Consider the following 22,893-nt stretch of genomic DNA (forward strand, 5'->3'; position numbering starts at 1 on the left):
ACCCCTTTCCTCCCTCGGACAGACCACGGATTCGGCCTAAAAGGAATCGAAACGTTTGTATTCCATCTAACGAGGGCAACCTCGCCGATTTCCTCGGAGATCTTGCGAACGTTGCGAGAAATTCGAAACCTTTTGACCTTTGCGATTAAAAGCGACGAATCGAGCTAGAATAAAATTATTTCTGGTCACCGATAAAACATGTCGGGAGGTAGAAACGATCGAAAATATTACAGCGAAGTAGTAACGTATACGTAGAAACGATGCAAACCGTGCTTGCAAAGGCGAGGTCGCGAATGGATTAAGGGCCATTCGGTGTAATGCCACCGTGATTGGCTGAAACGGGGAATAATCGTTTCCGTGATATCGCCGCGCGAGTTTCCCCGAGCTCGAAGCTTCGATACGCGATGGAATTCAGCAACGCAGGGAATATTCGAGGCGAGAGGTTAATATGGCAAACGGCGATCCTTTTTATCGCCTCGTTGGAAACAGCTGCGAGGAGCTAGACGCGTTGCAGCTGCAGCTGCGACTGGCGAAACGCTCGATACGACTCACGACCGCAGATCTGGGAAAAGTCGGTGTCCTGGTACCGCTCGAACTATTTAATAATTAAAATTGAATATCGCTCGCGGGGGGGTAACGATTAATCGTTATCGGTATTCATTTCTCAACAACGGCGCCGATAAATTCTATTCGAGCAACGCGCGATGAAATACTTCAACGGTGACGATAATTGGCCCACGAGGAATCCAGTTCGAGACTGTAACTAACCGATAAAAATACCACGCGTCACGGGAAGCTCGAATTTCGGTAGAATTATCCTGTCCATTGGAATTTGCGACCTATCGTTAAATCAGCGTCGACCGATCTCACGAAAACGCGACACTAATTAGCCGTCAGTGTCGACGGGAATGATCAGGGTTCGCTGTCGCGCGGCGACCGATAATTATCCACAATTTTGGTCTCATGAAAACGATCGCGCATCGGGATATTGGCATCGCCATCGATTATCGATGGAACGAACGTAGCTACATACTCGTTCCGAAACCCACTTAAAAGTTAATATTCTGACGTTAACATTCTCTACCTTATATTCGTTTTAATATTAAAGAGGAAGTTTCGATTCGCTCGCTTTTTACCCCGGGAATATCTAAGCAGGACAACGGTTTGACGTCAGAATATTTTTATAGAAAAATACGAGACTTGCTTCTACGTTTTACGATTCTTCAAGTGAAATAATGTACATACAGACGGAGATTCCTTTCGAATTCCATTCGTACGATCCTTCCGCTTACGGTAACGGTGGAAACACTTACCCCATGCTAGCAACAATTATCGACACCGTATGGATTGGCAGATACGTACCTGTAACAAAAAGTGAAAACATGGTTAGAATCGATCAAAGCGTCGGATACCACGAAGAAAAATGAACGTATTCTTTCCAGTACTGGAAGAAAACCTACTCCTGACTCGAGATTTCGTCTGTCGTGTAATATTCACAGAGCAGCGAGCGAGCTCGCAATTTTATCCGCAGAGGAGCGATTCGCGGTTACGAGTAAACGCTCGGTTATAACGCGGATCCTCGACGGAAGCGAACGGCTTTCAGTCGACACCAGCAAATAGTGTACAGGCTCGGTTACTGTCGTTGCACCCAGCGTGTATTATGCAAAACAGTGCCGGCACGCGCGCGCACGCGAGCTGAATTCGCAACAAAAAAGAGGAGAATGAAACGAAACGCCGCGGAGAAACGTCCGACGAGAAAAAGTCGTGCGGAATTAAAATAAAACGCGCGAAAGTCGTTTCTTGTTCCGTGTACTGGTAACGCCAACACAGTAATAAAATACAGTTCATCGCGAAAGTATGATTAAAGATAAAGATTTTGATTAAAAAGGCAAGATTAACGTAGAATTCGATCACTGTAATTTGGATGAGGATGAATTCAAGATATGTTAAACATTGTACGGTGGACGGATATTTTTGCGAGTAACTGTACACGGAGCAACAGTACCTCATCTTACGATACGCTTTCCTTCAACACGGCTCATTTAATTTTTCTCGACGCTTATCGCGGGGGAGAACCGCCATGTTTCCTGCATTCATTCTTCTTCGAGTCTGAACACGACGCGAAGAAATATCGCGAAAACTAATGGAAAAGTTAATGGGAGGAGAGGTTAAATCTTTTCGAATAAAAGGAATTAAAGAGCATGGATTAGATACGTACAACGAAATTCCCAAATAGGGGGGTTGAAAACATTTTATTTCGCTAATTCTAACCAACGCCTTAAAATTTCCCGGCCAACGAACACGAGAATGGTTTTTTTTTCTCTGCAACGTCCACGAACGCTTCGTTTCGAAACTCGTCGAAAACTCGTGGGTCGTCGACAATTATCGTTAGAAATTACGTACCGTTTCGCGAGACGCAGAGTAACATTTTCAGCGCGTTGTTCGAACAGCAATTAAACGCATGGCGCAGGCGACGAGTGGGAGTATTCCAAAATGGCAAATGACTACAGTCAAGATTATCACGGGCCACGTGACGTACAAACGCAGAAGAAAGAACGCCCACTCGTTCTCGATTGGCGTCACGTTGTTTTGCGCGCTCCCCCGAGCTTCGTTAACGTGCGTCATAAATCAGAGGGGAATATTTTTCCGCGGTATAAATCGCCACGGGAAGCTACCCTGCGTCGTTTCGGGCGAGTTCAGGGCGAAATCAGGGGTTACGCGGTGGTTGAACGTTGCCCTTGGCATGCGAGCTCTTCGTGCTCCACATCCCGGTGGCATTGAAATCACCAGACTGAGGTTATGACTCTTGGACATTTATGAATTCTACTCGTGCGTTTATGAGAGCGTTGTGCTCGATAAAATTGTAGTAACTATAACTATCGCGCGGAGTAGTGCATTGCAACACCCTAGTAATATTATTAAATTACATCTCCTGTATGTAAATGGATCGTTCCATCTCCATTTGCAAAGATAAACGAATCAATGTACGAAGAGATGGAACGATTCATTTCGCGAGCGAAAAGCAGACAGGACGCCGAAATCCGCGAGCCAGAAATTAATAATAGAGTAACACGGAGTGCTATTATTATCCACGATCAATAGGTATCCGGTCTCGTCGGGTATTCGGGTAATTGCAGCTTTAATTACGAGAAGTTAACACTTCCGTGCGTTGTTCGCCATGCGGAGGCACGAACGAAACGACGAAACAGAGATGAAATCACCCACGCGGGCACACAGAAACGTCAAACACACCGTATTTAACAACAATCCGGCAACAACTCTCGGCGATGTCGTGGGTTCTTGAATATCGTGTAACTATCTCCTAGAAACGGGTAATTCTCCCCCAAGTATCTGTTGCATCCAGATACCCGGCAGGTTTCATTGTCGTCGCGCGACGAAGGGACGTGGAAACTGTGTCGAAACGAAATTTAAGTTTTCCTACGAACGAAACGAATTTTCCCTCGAGAAGGCTGCTCTTCGATACTGCGCGAAAGCATTCTTTGTTGGGATTAGTTTTTCAACCATTCAGGCATTTCTCTTTTTGAATTTAATTTTCGTGGTTGGAGATCGTTTATCGTGACTTCTGTGATGGATGCATCTTTTTATAGCTGCCTGGTTCAGAGGGAGAATCAATCTCGGTATTTTTATACAATACTCGGATATTAATAGTACAACTGAGAATTCTTATCCTTCCCATTACTCCGAAAAATTTTACACTGATAAATCAACAATAATTACTACGTTTCAGCTTCTCTGGGAAAAGTACAGACCAACCATAAAGCCGAACGTTAATTTCTCTAACGCGTCATCGAGTTCCACGACGTCAACGTCGACGTCGACGTCGACGTTGTCTGGCTCCGGAGTCGCATGAATGGAAACCACGCGTTACGGTTATTACAAACGAACCCGCGTAATAACGCGTCTCGACGCGGCGCGTTCTCGTTATTACCCATTGAAAAAACACGCTCGCCTGTCGCCACGTTTCGTGTTTTCGCGTCCGTGCACCACGACCCGAACCGTAATTGGCGACGACCATTTTCATTCAGGGTGCAACGATACCAAAGGCAGCCATTGTCGGAAGAGTAACGAATCGTCCTTTCTCATTTTTTTTTTCCAAGAAGTCGTTGGAAAGATTTCCAACCGGAGGGAAAATCTGAAAAGGGACTAGGTATACGATAAAATTGATAGGCTTGTTCTGGGTGAAAGAGAAACTTGACGAAGTCGTTTCTCGAACTTGCAGATTTCGAAGATGCGCAATCTGTCGGAGGCTGATAATCCATACTTTTGGAAAATTTATTACAAGAAGAAAAGTTATATGTTTGTTCTTCTTATAAATGTTTACGATTGCTATAAGCTCCAAAGATTAAAAATAAAATCAGCAATTTATGTTCAACGTTTCATCTTTTTAGTTTTTAATTAATTCGCCTTTATTCTAATGGAAGCCGTTCGTCGTAGTTCGACGAAGATTGGGGGAACAATTTTCCTTGATTTGCACAGGAAACATTCCGCGATCGTGGATTCCCTCTTCGAAAGTTCCAATTCATTCGCAGCCGACGTTGTTCCCCGGTGGATTAACGGACGATAGCGAGATAAATCGATTTCGTAATTAAAATTCTTGTTAAACGCCGAAAAGCAAAGAAAACAATCGTACTCGACGCGAAACAGGAACATTCCGTAAATTTCTTTTGTGCAATAAGATCCGAAACGTTTTCTCAGGGTACGGTTTTCACCGAAATAATTCTAATCGAACTATTTCTTCGAATTCGGGAGCCAGAAAAAGATGGAACCGAGGAAGGAAACGCGAGCAAGTCTTTCCTCTCGTTCGCGAAACTTCATGAATGGATGACGCTGGCGTTCGAACACCGAAATGCTTCCACGTATCGCGGATATATTAAAACTCCTGCGGGGAAAGTTTAAATTTACACGAAAGTACAGGTCTCGCACACTGGAACGTTGCCAGTGGTTGCACGAGCCCGATTTTTCTGCAGCATCGTAATTACTTTGGGATCGTCGGTGCGGGCCTCGTTTTCAGTTCACCGCAACGCGCGAGTTTAAATATCATTTAGCCCAAAGTCCGCTGGTAAATAGAAGCGAATCGAGCCATCGATCAAACGAACCGACCAGCCCGGCAAACAGTGTACCGATTCGTGAAATCGCTGATCAAACACGTCCGTGCCATTACCGAAATGAAATCGAACCGCGTCGCCGCGGATCACTCTGTCTCCCTTCCGTAAAATTGGATCTGGCATCGACGTTCTTTTGTAATTGCGATTCTTTGAAAACGAATTGAGAATATTTGAGAATCGAAACGGAGACACGGGGATCGCGGGAAAGGGAACCGCCTCGCGACGAAACTGGGACGAGCACCGAAATTCGTTCACGGCGCCTCCGTGATTCATCAATGAAAAATTCGACCCAGTTGTCGGGACGCGCATTAATAAGCTGTGAACGGAGGAACTCTGGGAACTCGACCAGCCGAGCCGGTTCGACTCTCCTTTTCGTTCTCGCGCCAAAAAATCGGTCAGATGGCGAGACAGGTATCGTTTGACATGCGTAATTTGGTACGCGAATGTTCATCTTCGATGTGCTTACATTAGCGTGCTTTCTTTTCTCTACATCTGTTCTTCGACATTCGATGAACACAACTGACAACTTTAACAATGACTAATCGACTACGTTTCCTGATATAAATTTACAAAGACATCCTCATCTTCGACAAGATATGCTCCACTCCAAGCGTAAAATACACTTCAAGTGGCGGTAAAGAACAAAGCTAATAGAGCTAATATGTTCTTAAAAATAATCATACGGTTCAGAGGGTGAAAGGTTAAGTCGATAAAGGTCAGCCAACGACGCTTTCGACGCCCATTGGGAACGAGGATAGGGGTGGAACGTGTTTGCCATTCGATTTCGGGGTCGCGAAATTCGATTGGACATTTTCTAGACGACTGAACGATCCAACGAGACCGTCTCGACGCGACGGGTCGACGATGAGAATGTTGTTGACCTTCGGGGTAAAAGAGGCAGACATCCGATGACGAGTTCAAGTTCAAGTGGTGAGGAGTTCTTTTTTGAATTTTGTTACGAAAGTTAAGAGACTTTCTTTTTTTTGGCTCGCGGTTATAATTATTAGCTTTGATATTCAGAGCAAAATATATTTTATGTTTCACTGGTGGTTTAAATTTGTATTCCATAAAATACTTTGTACATCGTCGCGACTCTGGCTGAATAAAAACAAATCGTTGCTTTATCAGACGCACGATCGAATATTTCCAGCGGTGATATATTCGAATATAAAACTCGCGGTTTACTATCGCGTTTCGTTTCAACGAGCCACAACGATTCGCGATTCGAATACTTTTACATTTTCATCGGGTACGCGTGTTTACACGACACAGTTCTCCATAAAGCGTAATCGGCGAAACGACATAACCCAAATGACTAATTGCCAATTTCGCGGTCGCGAGGCTCTGAAAACGTTTTCAATTTTGGCAATTAGGAAACCGCGATTGCCAAGTGGCCATTAAAAAACGAATACTCGTCCGAGTCGAGGCTGCAGAAGCGACAACGATCGTTCGGTTTTTATCGGACAGTTTCATCGTAGCGGGAGAAAAAATAAAAATTCAAAGACATCCAAAAATGGCAACGAATAATGTAGAAACTTTTAACAAATGTAATTCAATACAAGATCGTATCAGACTTTGCGTATTCCGTTATTCCAAATTGAAACGGAATCGAAGCTGTGATTGCAAGAGGTTTTCTTTTCGCTTTGTACAAGTTGGGGACACGGCGGATCTCTATCTCTAAATAAACTGTAGCAACGTCCACGAAAAAACGTGGGAAAATATCGCGTTTCTATTTTTTACGTTCGACGACCAGACGAGGACTCGAGAGAAAAGGGATTTCGCGGTTGGTTTGCTATCGACGCCACAGAAACTCGGTAAATAAACAGCTCGGTTCGTTTTAAATAATGAACACCGACGAGGAATATCAATATTTGAGCGTGGGCGACGAAAACGATTCGTTTCGTCCTCTTTCGCAGTTCAAAAGGCCATAAGTCAAGTATATTACGCGTTGGGTCTATATTAAAGATTAAATATTAACAAAATGAAAAATCAGGGAGCTAAAGTTTGATCCTTACAACCCTTTTTCAATATTGACCATTCGTAATTGAAAAGGGAACTCGTACCTTTCCTGCATTTTTAAATTTTCTAATTGGAGCATAAGAAGAACTCCGCTAAAATTTGAATATCCTTTGTCAAGACTGCGGATTGTTCAAATTTTGTAACTTTCGAAGATAGGGAGCGCAGACTTCTCAATTTTTCAACGGAAAAAACAAGCTAGTAATTTTGAACGCGTTCAACGAGTATAAACATAGGTCACTCGTACGGTGAAAAATCACGAGAAAATTTTTCTTCGAGTTCCCAAGATAATCCAACTCGAATAAATTTCATTGTAGGTCTTCTTTAGGAAGCCAGAATGTATTAGTTTTCTTCTGCTTCCAGAAGGCAACATCCACCTGGAGAACAAAAAACGCGACTTCCTCGACCCTCCCTACCTTCCCCCAAGAAATTTTCCAAGCCAGGAAGCGAAGTTTCACAAACTAGTTTCTGAAACTAGCCGAAGTTAAGCAGAAGTCTCACCTGAGAAGCCCTTTTTGTATCCAGGGGGCAGGAACGCGGCCGGGGGCGTGATGGGGGGCGCCGCGTCCCAACAGGGCACGACGTCCGGTTGCATCGTGTATCCTGGAGGAAGCTCCAGGACTTTCTGCTGCTTCTCGCAGCGTCTACGCCGGCGGCTGCCCGGCGCCAACGTTTTCACGGCCGCCAGGAAACCGACCCCACTCATCTCCTCCTTTTGGGATTTCGTGTTTGTTCGCTACTGCCTCGCCCGTTATATCTCGTCGACCGGTCAGGTCGACCGGATGGGAAAATCGCGGCTCGAGGTTGCTCTATTCCTGGATCACGATATTTTCTTTTTGCGCACGTGATCAATCTAGGAGATGGATCGATGTAGAGGCGACACAATTTTTTCGGGGGATTTTTCGTCACTGGTGAATTATGGTTGCGATAAGGTCTGTGAGGTTCATGACAGATGACGCGGGGGAGACTGTCGAGAACGAGTCGAAAAGCGAGTTAGGCGATGTCGAGAGTCCACGAAGGCACCCCTCTGCGCTCGATTTGCATTTAAATCGAGTTGATACTTAATTAATTTCAAGTTAATACTTTCGACACAATAAGCGAAGACACTGTGGATGACGTATCGAACGCAAAGGGTTGAAAAGGGTGCCATCGCGTTAGTGATATAATGATCGGTGATGTGATCTTAAGATCGTGAGAAAGGAGCGAATATTACCGAGTCGATCAATGCCTGAACTTCAGCGAAAATGAAAGCAATTCATTTAATTCGAAATTGGACTATGGAGAAACGTTATTACCGACACATTTATAAATAGCAAACGTTCGAAGCGACTAAATATTTTCTCGAAGATCGAATGCTTTCAATTTCACGCCGCATTGAACATGTTAACCGATTCGCAAGGAGCACTGATTGATAGAGAGAAAGATGGCATATGATCGATGGCTTTATGCGAAACTGTTTCGTCGAAATTCAATGAAAAACGGTAGAAGTGAACCGGCACGATTATTGCAACGCCGGGGGGCTCTTACGTTCTGTCTACTTTAACTTTTGAATCCTTTACCGTACCACTGAAAGCGACAAAAGGAAAAATTACGCATTATAACGTTAAACGTTTAAACTACCCTTTCAAGATAACAATTTAATTAACTGTCAGGCTAATATGAATGGAAAAAAAGGTAACCAATTAAGCGTTAAAGTTTCGCGGACGCTTTATAAAATTGCAATTGCTGGGTGATTTTTATTAGAGCATTTTTTTGAAATATTTCTCTGCAAATCCTTTTCCGTCGCACAATCATGACTGCGGATTTTATCTATTTATGGCACTTGTGCAAAACGAATTATTAATAGACCAAAAAATTATTCCCCTCCACTCTGCCCCGAGTAGATTGTTAAACACAACTCGTTCACTTTTACCTCGTTTCAGTCTCAATGATCGATCAAGGGTCAAATTGCGAAAGGGTTAACATTTGACTTTCGAATCAAACAGTGCTTGGAATGGAAACTTTTCGACCGCGAAGCGACTGGGTGTCCGTGGTTGTATCTTCGCAGAGTTTGTATCGATCGGTCGTTGCAATCGAAGTTTATAATTTTAACACCAGTTGCATCTGAACGAGACAGGCGACTGAAAACGAGCCGACGAGAAACTTTTAATTAGCAGTCGTTGATCCGCCGCTTCGACGTCCTCCAGGGATCGTTTCAACGCTAATAAAAGCTGCACCTGTTTCGAGACGTCGATAACGATCAAACGATACAAAACGAGCCCCCCCGGGGAACAATATTTTGTTTTGAATACTCCCTTTCAACGTTGAAAACCTAGTAAAGAGTCTGCGTTTGTTCCAAAACCGAGCCTCGCGTTACAATCGTTTAACAGACGCGACAGTCGAATTAAACTGAATGCGAGAGGAGATTTCGCTGCCTACGACACTCGAAGCAACTGTGATTACGTATGTGTGACAGTTATGAAACGCTTATTGCGAACGCGAGTTGCACGAAGGTCACGAAACAGCTATATTAAATTAGCACATGGCAATTAGCACTGACTATGGCCCGATTAAACGCGAGAAATTGCATAAAGCTAGATACATAGGCGCGAAGAATAACCTGGTACTATTTTTTACGGTAAAGGAACGCGAATTTGAAGAATGCCCGCAAATATTTAACGAGGTAATATATTACTCGAATGACTTAAGGGTTGAATCCCAGAGGAAGCATCAATTTAAATTTGTCAAAAGAATCTGGTGACTGTATCGTCGAGCACAATCCCTTATTTAAAAAAACAAAAAAAAAAAAAACCCGCACGTGCACAATTGACGTTATTACAATTCGAAGAATTTGTACCAGATTATTCAACACTACGACGATATCGAATATATTCAATTAAATCGTTGTTCCACCTATTACTTCTTCAAAAAACAAAATAAAACAAAAACTTTTCAATTGATCACTGAATCAATCTCACAAATTGCGCGCGTAAATCGTCCGCGAAGTTCACCCCTTGTTACGTCCACTGGAAAATCTCGTTTCCCCTCGAACGAGCACGCGGACACCCAGTCGCCGTTGGCGTGCACCTGCACGGTGTCTCTCGCTGTCACCGAGTGACCTTGACAGATCCCGGAGAGAGTTCGCAGGCGGCCGACCCGTGGCGGAAGTGCGAATCGATCACCAGTTGCGCGCGCGAAGGGTGAGGAGCGATAAATCCACGCTCGGATCGAGGTGCGCTCCGCGGAAGAGCGTCCACGGTACTGACGGACCTTCGTTCTTCGTCTTTCTTCGTCGCGGGCCGTACGAGCGCGTCCGAAGATCGCCGAGCACCGCGACGGGGGTGGTGGCACCCACCGATCGCGGAAGAGGTGCGCGCGCAACTTGGGAAATTACTCCAGCACCGCGATCGGGCTTCGAAGACGCGTGGGCGTCGGGATGCTGGCTGCGAAGAGGAGCTTTGGCTCTGTTGGGGGTCGATGCAGGGGCGGATATCGCTCCCAGGACGATTAGGGACTGTGAGATATTTTATTCTTCGTTTTTAAAGAGCTTCGAGTAGGGTGAGAGTGGGCACATCAATCGTAATAAACGATAAACCTTCGTTTGGGATGGAGAGAGTTTCTCAAAGAAGATTGTAACACCGACCGTTAGACTTAGACGTGTAAGTACGTATCGATATTGCAAGTGAACTTTTCAAAGTAGATGCAAAGGTATGGGGATATTTACGAATCATTCACAATTTCAATAAAATGGAATGCATTTTTGAATGGTTACGCGAGGGGAAATTTTCAATACGAATGTGAAACTTCCGAGGGTGGAGAAATATTCCGGAAGCAGTTCTACAAAGTATCCATACCCCGATCACCAACTACTGCGAACATCCTCTCGTTTAAAATTCAAAGAACCGAGTCATCGATATTCCAAACGCGAATACGATTCATTATCAAGGAAAGTATTGCATTACGAATATAAAATAATGCAAATTACTGTCACAATTAGGTTCGATTCTCCTTCGTTAGTCATTATATCAAATTGACGAAGAAACACCTTGGGACTTTGAGGAAAAGCTATTTTTCATGTTATACCGAGGGGGATGGAAACCTCTCGCGATAGATCTCGGCGAAATAAGGCGAAAATGTAACAGATTCGCGCGTGCAACTGTTCTTGAAGTTTTCCAAGTGAGATTTCAGCGAAAACTTTCGAGGCTTTTGTTTCTGGCTTCCTGAGTTCCCTCGAATAATTGGGCGGTAGGTAAGAGAGCTTGCGCATTCGTCAAGGAGTCCTTCGTGAACAGAGGAAACCGCGAATAATCTTTTCGATATAGTTTAGCTGTGCAGCGAGGATGTAACTGCAAGAGCTGCAGCTAAATTTTTCAGCGTTTCATATTTAGACGATAGGCCAATATATTCCAGTATCGTTTCGCGAACAAATTTAATAACGCATTTTGACCACGTGTCGGGGATTTTATTCCATCGTACACTTTCGTTCATCAATTCTCGTCAGGTTCCACCCCCAGGTACCTTTCAACCCATGTGCACGTGGATACACGCTAATCGACGTGGACGAAAGCAGACGCGGCTGATAGATCCTAATCTATGAGTGGCGAATACAGTGACCCTCCCATATTCGTGATCAAATAGCTCCAAAAGTTTCCGCCCCAGGCGACTACCACACGAGACGAATTATATAAACACGGTACACCTCAGAGTTACGCGACTAATAGATAGCTAGAGATATCTATCGATCTCTGTGTTTTCCACAATTTCTACGTAAGCGAATTGTTTATGTAACATGCAATTAGAACTCCTCCTCATCTACTTTCTTACTTAATCGACTAATTAAGTACTCCCTACGTGTTCGTGCACGTGTTTCCCTACCATAAAAGTGCCATGAAAATTCTTTACATGAAAAATAAAAGAGCGTGCATCGTTCGCTCGTCTGCAGGTAAGAATTCCGCCCCTCGGCGTCGAGGTTAGTACGCAAGGGTGCTGCGCGACGCCGATCCGAGCCTGAGGACGCTAGGTAGGGCGGTAGAGGGCGGCCAGGATGAGGGTAGAGGGGCGACGCGTTATCCGCTATTCGTACCCCGGGCAAGGGAACCGATCGTTACTGGAAAACTCGAGCGGTGGAGGGGCCTTTTCATTTTCCAAGGGGGCGCAGCCGGTGGTCGGAGTGCGGGAGAGGGCCATTGGCTGATGGAAGGAGGAACAGGAGACACGAAATTCGCCCTTCTGTGTGCCGAGACACGCGCGGGGGCAGGGGAGGCTAGAGAGGGAACGCCGGCCGGCACCCGATCGGGATCCGGTGTATCAGCAGTATCGATCATTCTCGCTCTCCTCTGCTTGGTCGACGTGGTTCTACCAGGGACGCGAGTGCATCCTCCGTGGACGCGCGTGGCCTCGACTTCGACGAGACCCGACGACCTTGGGATCTTCCACGGAAGAAGGAAGGCGAGACGCTGAGGAGACGAGCCACCGTTTGGACGTCGGGGGTGGGGGTGGGTTTTTGCGCCCAACGAAAGCCTCGTCACTCGAGATTAAAGGAGAATTAGACGAGTTCGCGTGTCCATGTCCTCGGGATGGTTGATTCGACCAACGCGACCGAGTAAACGGTTTCGAGATCGGAGTAAAAATGTTGGTATCTGTATGTCGAAGTCTCGAACACATTTGCATAATTTTATATGAACTTTTCGCGCGTTACTTGTGATGTAATTCGATGGTTTTGATCGACGTTCGGGACGGACGTGAATTTCTGCGCCATTAGGGGTTGAAGGAAAAGTAACCGGGGGTTCGATGAATATATTTCACTTTTGTTTATCTTTGCCCCGGTTAGACAACTTTTTTCCATTACTCCTCTGTTTGAGCTTTAGACTGGAACCTTGATGTATCGATAGCATTCGACCAGGACGACCTTCATTGTTTCTCACAGTACAATAGGTAGTCGATAGTGTCGTTTAACTTCATTTCACTGACGGAATTATTCACCGATAATAATTATGCCGCACTGCAAGGCCGCGGACGAAATTGCACGTTCAAGACTTCAATTTATTTCAAATTGCAAATTTTGAATTGCAGTTCAAATTACGAATTCTTTTATGGAACCTCTATTATCCTTCTTCTTAAATAATGTAGAATAAATTGTAACTACTCGAGGACGATTACAATTGTAACATTTTCAACGAGGAGTGTTCGACATTTTCCTGTATCTCGATGCCGACATGTACACTTTGCGGAGCGATGTGAAATTTGTTGAAACGCTATCTGCCACACGCGGTTATCCGTGAATTTTTTGAGCCGTGAAAGGCAATATTTTCCGAAACAGGATATTTCTCGCTTGTAAAGGCTTTGATGTATTTGTTATGGCTCCATTGTTAGGAGTATCCACGGCTACACGTGTGTCACATCGAGGTAAACTTTTTCGATATTATTGCTATGCCGGATAACAACATGTTGGTAAACAGAAGGATCGATTGTTGCAAGCAAAGGATCGTTTCAAATTTTTGCTACACTTTTTAGACCAGTCTTCGTGCGCGATAATATTCTATTACCAAATTAACTACCACCCGGAGTTATGCATAGGTAAATTTAACTATAAAAATCTACGTTCGCCTTTAATTTTAACAACCGAAACAGTTTAAAAGTCGCCCAGTTTCGTGCTCGAGATAATAAAAACCGTGCGAGTAATTCCGACGGTGGTGGACTGCTTGGAAAGGCTGTCACAATGGAAACAGGAGAAAGTCTGGCAGAGGGAGGGTGGTTGGGTGACGAAAAGCCGGGGCTAAGTAGGCACCCGTGGAAGCACCCTTCAATTAGAATGCGAGGCCTCGGCATCAGACGTCGTCTCTTCTGAATGACCCATTCACGGATCACTTACGCGCTCCTGTCGTGGGCTCGGATTTCCGTACGAATGAATTCTCGTTCACGCTCGTAAACCCTCTCTCTCTCTCTCTTCGCTCCTCTTTACCTCCGTTCAGCCGCGAGGGTGTTTCCTACGCGCGAGCAAGTGTCGAAAGGGGATTTTACACGACCGTTACCGCGCCCGGCGCCGCGGACAAAAGTGGCTTTGTTATTGAAAATTTCGTCGACGCTCGAAAAACGGGGATGACGCGCGGAAGGTTGCAGCTCTCGACCACGAACTTCGGCTTTTCGACGCTTTTTGGTATTTCTCGCCGGTCTTTTTTACGCGCTGCGGTTCAAATTGAACGTTCAAAGGTCAGACGGAGCCACGAATACAGCGGATTACCTCTATTGTTGGTTTTAGCGTTCGCTGTAAGCCGATTCGAGAATTTCAGAATTTATTCCGAGCTTAAAGTTCTGCCGTACGCGATGAATTTCAATGGAAATTGAAAACAATGAGGTAATGGTTTATTTAAGCATTGCGATGTTTCGTGACATCGACGACGTACTAGAATATCGGATTATGTACAGCGAGGTAGAGTAAATAACTCTAGGTAGGAGTAGTCGCAGTCTCCGATATCAGTAGAAACAACGTGCAATGGTCAGACGCGGTAGTCCACTACTACTTAATCGCGCTACGATCTGTTTTAAAGTACAGAAATTGGTACTCCATCGTTCCCCGAGGAAAAACCGGGCGACAGTCGCTGAAAATAATATTTTGCCTTGTTTATCAACTTGCAAATTTATCCACAGGTTTCTTTCCACCTCGTTACACCAGAAACAGAAACACGCAAATGAATTTCAGCGCGTTAAACGCGCCGCTGGATGAAAGAACTTCAGTTTCCGCGTGCAATTAAAATAAACGCCCACTATTAATTGCGGCGCGCATTCGACGATGCACCTTATCACGCCTTAACCCTCTGCATAAACAATTTTCCCGGGGTGAAGCTCGTAAATGTAGGCGTGTCGTAAAGAAGTCAGTTTTACCACGCTCGTAAAAGAAAAAGTGAAACGAACGCACTGGCTGGAAGTCGAGTTCAACCTGACGTATACTATCGATAAATATCGCGATAGAATTGAAATACACGCGTATTGCAGCTGCTTTTACTTAAATGTAAACATTGACGTCGAAGGGGGTTGAGGCAAGACTTAATTGACCGTGGGCGCAATAAACGTTGCTAGAAACAACTCTGCCCGTGGTCCAGATAGAAGTTAGCAGTTTACCGTCGACGAACGCGCACCGTAATTTTCCTCGAAGGAGTTGCAATTCTAGCTACGATTCGCCTTCCAAAGATTACCTAGCGCAGTCGCGACGGATCGCTCAACGAGTAGGTAAACTCCTTTAAATCGAACATTTCGAGTTCCCAAGACGACCAATCTTGTTATGTCGTGCAAGGATTACCGTGCGATCGTCGATATTCGAAGGGGACACACTTCGAGGACACTCGAACATCGAGGAAGTCGTTTCTATTTTATGGACAATTTCGATGAACGACTTTGCTTGGAGATAGATATTTCGGTTAACGATGAGATACATATTCCACCGTATTTTAAGTACCGACGAATAGGAGATATCGAATTCCATCCAAGCCTATCGCGTTATCGCGATAAACATTTGATACGTTGAAATGCACCGAATTGAATTTAATTCCAACCAAAGCGATTACTTTCAATCGCCAGTTCGTCAGCGGAACATTCGATACACAGTTTCCATTTGACCGTAGTTGCCATTCTCGCGGCACTGAAAAGTTTGGATTTTCAGAGAAATCTCGAAAGGTCAACTGTGATTTTCAACCGGAGTCCGTAATGCGTCGATACGAATGGAATACGAGCAACTTCCATCGACAACTTTCAGCTGCCTCATTCAATCGACGACGAGATTTTTAGCGAAACGGAGGAAACTTTTTTATTATTAACATTTTGCATTCGATCCTCGGGAACCTTAAAGAAATTGCGAATCGCTGCGTCGAAATAGCGGCAACGCCGTCGCGAGTTATGCAAACGCGGAACGTTGCTTGCGATAATCTTTTCGTGAGCATTCACTGGAAACCTGCGTCGATTCCTCGCGTGGAAACGAATAACGCGATGAAGTATTCATAGTTTATACTTCATAGTTAAATTTATGAACACGAACGTGCATATAAACTGAATTTATAAACTCGAGAGGGAGAAAGCCAGATTCGCAACTGACGAAGCATCCTCGAGATTTTCTCGACTACGGAAATTCGAGACGAGGACCATTAGGGTGCTGGAGTATTTCGTCTCAGTATTTTTGATATACGATCCTGTCAAAAACGGACAGATTTATTAATAATATCCGCCAGAGGAATTACTCAGTTTCCAAAATGACAAACGAGAAACCGCCTACGACGCTCTCGCAGCGATTTGTCGAAATCACCTTCTCGATTCCGGGTGGAACACGGTTCGATGAATATTTCGTGCAGCGCGATACGTTTCGATTGAAACTGAGGAAAACAGAGGAGCGTAATCGAAAAATCTCGTCTGTCGATAGGATAAAGATGTTGCGCGACGTCGAGCGGAGCAGCGCCTTGCTACCGTACCTAATACTTTCGCGGACGATTTGCAATCTATCAAGAGCATCGTATCAATCTCTGTTCTCCCGCGCGCTTCTGCAACAGAGCCAATCTTTTACAGGTAAAACTGCAGATCGAAGAAAAATGGACCAAGACCTGGTCGAGTGACAACCAATGGCAAAACGGATTCGCGTGGATCGCAATTTCGAGTGAAAAATCGACGATTGGTCTTGCTGGAATGTAAATGAGATCGCGATAACATAAAAGTATACAAAATGAATGCTACGTATAATATAGATATACAAATAAACACTATGTTGCCAAATTGTTTTTCAATCATGCAAATTAGTGCACCGACGGACGAGGATCCGCGCGTGACACGAAAGACTCGTCGTGACTTCGTTCATAAACGTCACCACTCGGACGTGTGTCACCCGCGACAATGCGAGCCTCCGGTGGGTACATTTTTAAACGAATTTCAGTTTGACGCGTGACGAAGAGGGTGGGCCCGTCGAAAAAAAAAAATTTAAACGAGTAAAGCTGTCCGCGAATCTTCGTCAATTATTTTTTGGATGCTTTGGAATGCGTTTACACAAATTTTAAATTTATGAACGACGTCTACATCTACGTTTCCAAGAGTGACACAATGATCAAGCTTGATAATTAAATGAGTTCAACTTAATATACACGAAACTATTATATACTATGGCTCTTTAGCAAAAGTCATTAAAACTTGAATCTTCCGTGCGTACCCTCTACGAGAAAAAAGGTTACAAAGACGCTTCTTCGAGTAACAAGGAGATCTCCATTCGAGTTTCCAGGGAACTTCATTTTCCCACATAAAATCGCCTCGACAATGGAAACTCCGCGCGACGAACGTCGATAACGTGACCAGAAACAATGATTCAAGGGACCCGATCGAACTCCGGCAAAGAAAAACGAGGGAAAGGTGGCGGAGACTATGAAACTTTGAAGAAGCCGATAAACGCGGCTTTCAACCGCGGAAGCAGGAAGCAACCCTGACCGAGTTTCGACGAAAGATGGAAAGAGAGACGTTAGAAGACATCTGGTGGACCGAACGGCCGACGTGGCTGGGCATCAATGCTTATAAATGTAGACCCAGAACACCAAAGAACACCAACGCAAAACGATTGACCCTGACCAGATTTCGCGTACGCGAGGAAAGGTGACGCGCCGTAGTTTTCCCAGGCGATTACGGTGTGTCGTCTAAATACCAGGCCACGGAACGCGAGCTCGAGGAACAAATACGAACTGTTTCGCTCGACGTTGAAGAATAAGTTTCGAAGCGCTGCTGAAATAAAAGCTCCTAACGGTTGTATGTGCCCTTCCTAAGAATTCATTCGCGTAGAACGTTTATTTCCCTTCCCATCCTGAAGAGCACGGGAGCTATAACAATTCCGGTGAAACAAACACGCGGCCGAAAGAGCGAGAAACTGATTGTCGATCGACTCGTCGTCCCCCCGGAACAATAAATTTTCGCGAACGGATTCGAGAGCATATAAAAGGAATTCCGTTTCGTTGTAACGGCGATATTCGTTTCTTCCAAGCTCCCTTCGCGGAACCTTGACCGACTCCCAGCATTCTCACGTCGCTTTTTCGTGGCTCGAACGTCGACACTGGTACAAAACATTTCACGATTCAAAGCCATCCTGCCGGACATTTTTATCGGAACTTTTGTTCGAGTGTTTCCCTTTCGAAAACGTGGCGAAGGAAGCATTAAGGGGATATTCTAGTCTAGCGATTTTCAAACATCATTTTTCTCAGTTTCGCATGACTTGGAATTTTCAGAATACTCTGCTAAGGTATGACGAATAAAATGTCTCACATTCTCACGTTCGAACTAGAATATCCTCGTAACTGTTTGCGAAGTCGTAACTCTTCGACAAAGTACAATGCGAAAAAGTTGATTCATCGGTTCGTTTGTCCTTCCCGCGACGTATTGTAATAACGAGTCGCGGCATACAAAAATGGGGGAGAGTAGATAAAAATGCAACCCCTAACATTGAAACGATGATTAACAGAGAAGCGGAGGAAATGTAAATTTATCACCGAGAGGATATTTACGAGCCTTGTTTCATCGATTTCTAAAATAACCGACAGAACGATTCGCCTTCGACGATTGCTAATTATACAACGTATTAATTAGCGTTTGTATAATTGCGTCGATGAACATTATTTGATGGATTTGAGATCCATTAACTTTGCAATATGTATAATATTGTTGTCACGTTTTGGTAGAGACTTGGCTGTTTTCGACAACGTGCAAATTACGTGTTGATCGTTGGACGACTTAATGACGAATGATGTTTGTTTATCGCGACCCTGTATTTACGTGGATTCTGTTTTCGTTCCCTGCACTCGATTGGAATAAATACCAGTTTCGATTAGCCTGTTTACGCTTGCACGTGTCACCGTCAATTGTTTACATTTTCCTCGAAACATTGGCAATTATTGTTCTCCTACTCCCGATGTTTCTTTTTTTCAACAATTTCATTTCATTTCGACGTAACATATTTACTTTGAGAAAAACAATTTTTAATATCGATATTAAAGTGTATCTGCAATGTTTATTCGCGAGTAATGGCAAAGCAAACAATACCTGCAACGAACCAGGCAATTTTAATTAGAAAGAGTAGGTGCCAGTTACGCGCAATTAGATGGCTCGCAGTAGAAGTGGAATGCTTTGGTCAGACCGCGCGCCGTGTTCGATCTGACACGGCTCAGAGGTAATTGCTTACTTTCCTCCATCGATACTCTTTAAAAACGTTATAAAACGAGATATGAAATATACTGACGTTGCTTCTATCATCCGATAAAAGATACGTTTTAGAACATCCGACTGATTTCTACGTTCGAGTACCAACCGTGTAATCGTAAACCGAGGAAATCGCCGTACGCTCGAGGTTGGTTTCATTCGTACCCTCGTCACGTGGATAAATAAAATAAAACTTCTTCGAAATGACAAGAAACGAGCTACAAGAAGCACGGCACGTGGTAGCACACAAGCAGGCACGTGTGCAAACATTCTTCGAGTTCGTGGGTCCTGAAGGTTCCCACGAAACCTTGACCCGATTTTGGACTCAGCTTTCGGGGGAGCGAATGGTCCTTGCATCGATTCCGTTGGACGGAACCCCACTCATCCTTGTCACTCCGACGGGAACGAGCCTTTTGAGAGGAGGCAGGATCGCTCTACTGCCAACGAACGTTCCAGGTTTATACAATGGCAGGTCCTTAAAATTTAATTATTCTCGTACCGTTTCAATCAAAACAGAAACCTGCGCGCAGAGATGAACTAGCGAGGTATCGAATATCGAAACTCACAATTCGAATTCACAATTTATGTTCGTAATCTTGAGTGAGTTAGCAAGATAGGGATATTAATCTACCTTTTCTTGGGTGCGAGAGGAAACTCAATTTGGTTAGGAAAAATTCTCTTCCCTGAAATGCAAACTTTATTATTCATTCTACGTTTCGACCTCGTCCCAGGTCCACTTCGGGAACAAATTAATTTCGTTATTATAAATTAATTATGAATGATGTATTTAATTTGTCTCGGAGAAAGAGCCGAGGGCAGGTCGAAACGTAGTCGGAATAAGAAACATTATCTTCGAGACAAGAACCACCGCTAATCGAAGATTTCGTTACGACGATTTCCTCGCGAGGTCTGATGAGATTTCACAAGGTGAAGCACCACGGAAATCCGTCGTACCCGATGTTTGCGTTTCAATAAAAAAGATAAACTCGACAATGTCGCCCGAGGAAACGTATTCTGATTTTATTGCGCGGATCCGGGATCCTTTATGCGGTAAAATTGGAACGAGCGAATAGTTTGTTATTGGAATCAGTCGCGGAGAAACGAAGGCTCTCGAGTATCGATTGCCAGCCTCCCTTCGTTCTGCAACCCTCCGCTACTTTTTCCTACTTCCTCGTGCTTTCCACGTTCTAAGACCAGCTAAATGTGGTCACCCAATGAAACGAAGGTACCCGATATTTACTTCGAGACCTCTTTAATACCGCGAGCTCGAATTCCCTTCTTTCTTTTCCGATAAGATACAATTCGGCATTAATTGGACACTGTAGGCTCCCTATTCTGGAATTCTTACCGAGAAAAACTCTGCTCCGCGATTCACTTCGTTAATAACTTTTTTAGCGACTCGGGGAATCCTTTTTTTCGTTCAATGCCTTCGGATACCCTTTGTTCCAGCGAATATTAAAGCGAGAGACGGACTCGCAGCTCCTCAAAGAAGAGGTTGAACTTTAAGTTCGCGATCTTCCTTAAAAAACACGGGTTATTGGCAAACTGGAAGAAGCTGTTGCAATTAAAATCTGTGTAATATTGCTCTGGGCGAAAGTGTAACTTATATTGACGGTATAATGAAAATAAAAAATGTGCCCTCTACACAGAATGGTCGAATACGTTTCATTCCAACGGACTTTGACGTAACAATTTAACAGATGAAAGTTACAAAGCGCGTAAACGTCATGCGAAAAGTTTCATCTGCGGTGCAGATGACGCAACTGGTTGCGTGGGTAGCTCGTCTGGGTTTTCAGCTTATTAAAGTTGAAAAACCGTGTTATACGGACGGAGGCGGCCACTCCGAGACCAAGTGTTTATTCGCCGACTGGCTGGTCCAGCGTTTTTCGGATACCCTTTCGACTATTCTACTAGTTTGCGAGTTTGAATATTGCAAAGGGAAAGTTTTAACTCAGCGCCGCGATGGGCATGCTAATGAAAGCAATTTAGAGCCGTACCTCGCCTCAGACCGACTCCTACTCCTAATCACGATCCGTGTTCAAGATCAACGATTCGAGGAACAGAATTCATTCATTTTAGATTTTAAATGCATCGATCGGACCGCTCCAGGTTTTACTACAACGGAAACGCTCCACTGCGAATACCTGCTCCTTATAATTTAATTTCAAAGGCCGACTTTTGCGTGGTCCGACTAAATTCTGTATCAGCTGCAAGTCATAATTATAAACAGAGAGTGCCGCGCTCCTCCGCATTTAAATTCATCGCGGGAGCTGATATTCATCCTCGAAAAGTATTAATTCTAATCTCCCGTGTACGTGAGGTCTGACCAACGGGTTCCGTTTCTACTGCGTTTCTGAATTTTAAATCGCCGGCTGTATTTTCTTGCGCAGCTTAAAGTTTACGTCTGGAATTAATTTTTACTCTCGAGCGGCATACCAAATCTAGATCCGTTTCCGTGGTCTGACTAGCGAATCCTGCTTCCACTTCGAGCGATAAAACTCTGGAGAAAACGACGTGTGCCTGCTATTTATTTCGAATCATTTCCTCCGCAAACACGAAAGTTTCGCCATTCGGGACTTCGTACGGATACGATCTTCGAAAATTATTCGTACTTATAGACACGGTCGTACAGGCGTCGAAACTCCGCTTCGAAAGCTTTTAGTGTTCTGTTTTGCATACGTAAAACACCTTTAGGCAAGATTCTTGGTGTCGACGTTGTTTGCATGCAGTCATCGATTCGCACGAGTTTACCAGAGCGGCTTTTGCCTCGCGATCTCTGGCTCGGGCTTGCTGGAAAGACGCGTGTGCTCATAGGTTAGGCAAACATCGTAGCCGTCGGGACAGATGCACAGACACTCGCGGAATGTCAATGCGGTCGACGAATTGTTGAAGGAGCGAAAATGGGGAACTGGATTCGGAGAACAGGAATGGAGTAAAATAGTTACAGTAGAAATAGAACGCTTTGGTCAGACCAGACATTACGAAATATCCGAATCGAAAGGTGTTCGTGTACCACAACGCATAGCATAATACTACTTTCAACTTAAGATGTATCGATGAGCCCCGCGGCCCATTTATTTAAAAATTATACTCGTAGAGCAACTTGCTTCCATTATCATCCCTCAAGACGAGAAAGCTCTTTACTAATTAGGCACCCCGAGATCACCGCCGACGTAAATCCCGAATAAATCGACGTGGATTTGCAGCCAGAGGTCGGGAACCAATTTAAGGAAGCCTTTCCCGGTCACCGATTCCTTTCCACTGTTCTCTGTGGCGAGTTCGGTCCAGGAAATCGTTATTCGACGGAATCGAGGAGCACGGTCCTACCAACCGCGCGAGAGCTAGGGGCTGAAACGACTTTAAGATGCCACGGAATCGGAATTAGAGAGGCAAAATACCCCGAAGGGTCGCGACGTCTACGGAAGGTTCAAGATACTCGTAACCTTGTCGCTATAGCAACCCGTTTTACGAGACAGCCACCTACGCATTCCAGGGGCGCGCGATGGATCAAGAAATAAATTTCAGATACATGGGACGAGGCGGCTCGATACAGTTCACAAGCGGGCAT

The 22,893-nt window shown here is 44.6% G+C and overlaps 1 protein-coding gene across 16 annotated transcripts in view; it reads right to left on the bottom strand.

Moving 5' to 3' along the window:
- Positions 1-22,893, bottom strand: part of LOC128881550 (phosphatase and actin regulator 4) — a 225,043-nt gene that overhangs the window by 36,164 nt on the left and 165,986 nt on the right. Inside the window, exons 1-2 of one of the 16 annotated variants that reach the window (XM_054132716.1) lie at positions 10,209-10,766; positions 7,644-7,957 (exon numbers count right to left, since the gene is read on the bottom strand). The exons of 12 other annotated variants lie outside the window; for them this stretch is intronic. In XM_054132716.1, the coding sequence (XP_053988691.1) occupies positions 7,644-7,848 (205 nt within the window). In that variant the 5' untranslated portion in view covers positions 7,849-7,957; positions 10,209-10,766. Of the gene's footprint in view, positions 1-7,643; positions 7,996-10,099; positions 10,767-22,893 lie in introns of those variants that run through there. 3 more of the 16 variants (XM_054132715.1, XM_054132713.1, XM_054132712.1) reach the window with 3 other exon arrangements.

This window comes from Hylaeus volcanicus, chromosome 8 (assembly GCF_026283585.1).
Source record: "Hylaeus volcanicus isolate JK05 chromosome 8, UHH_iyHylVolc1.0_haploid, whole genome shotgun sequence".
Classification (NCBI taxonomy): Eukaryota; Metazoa; Arthropoda; class Insecta; order Hymenoptera; family Colletidae; genus Hylaeus; species Hylaeus volcanicus.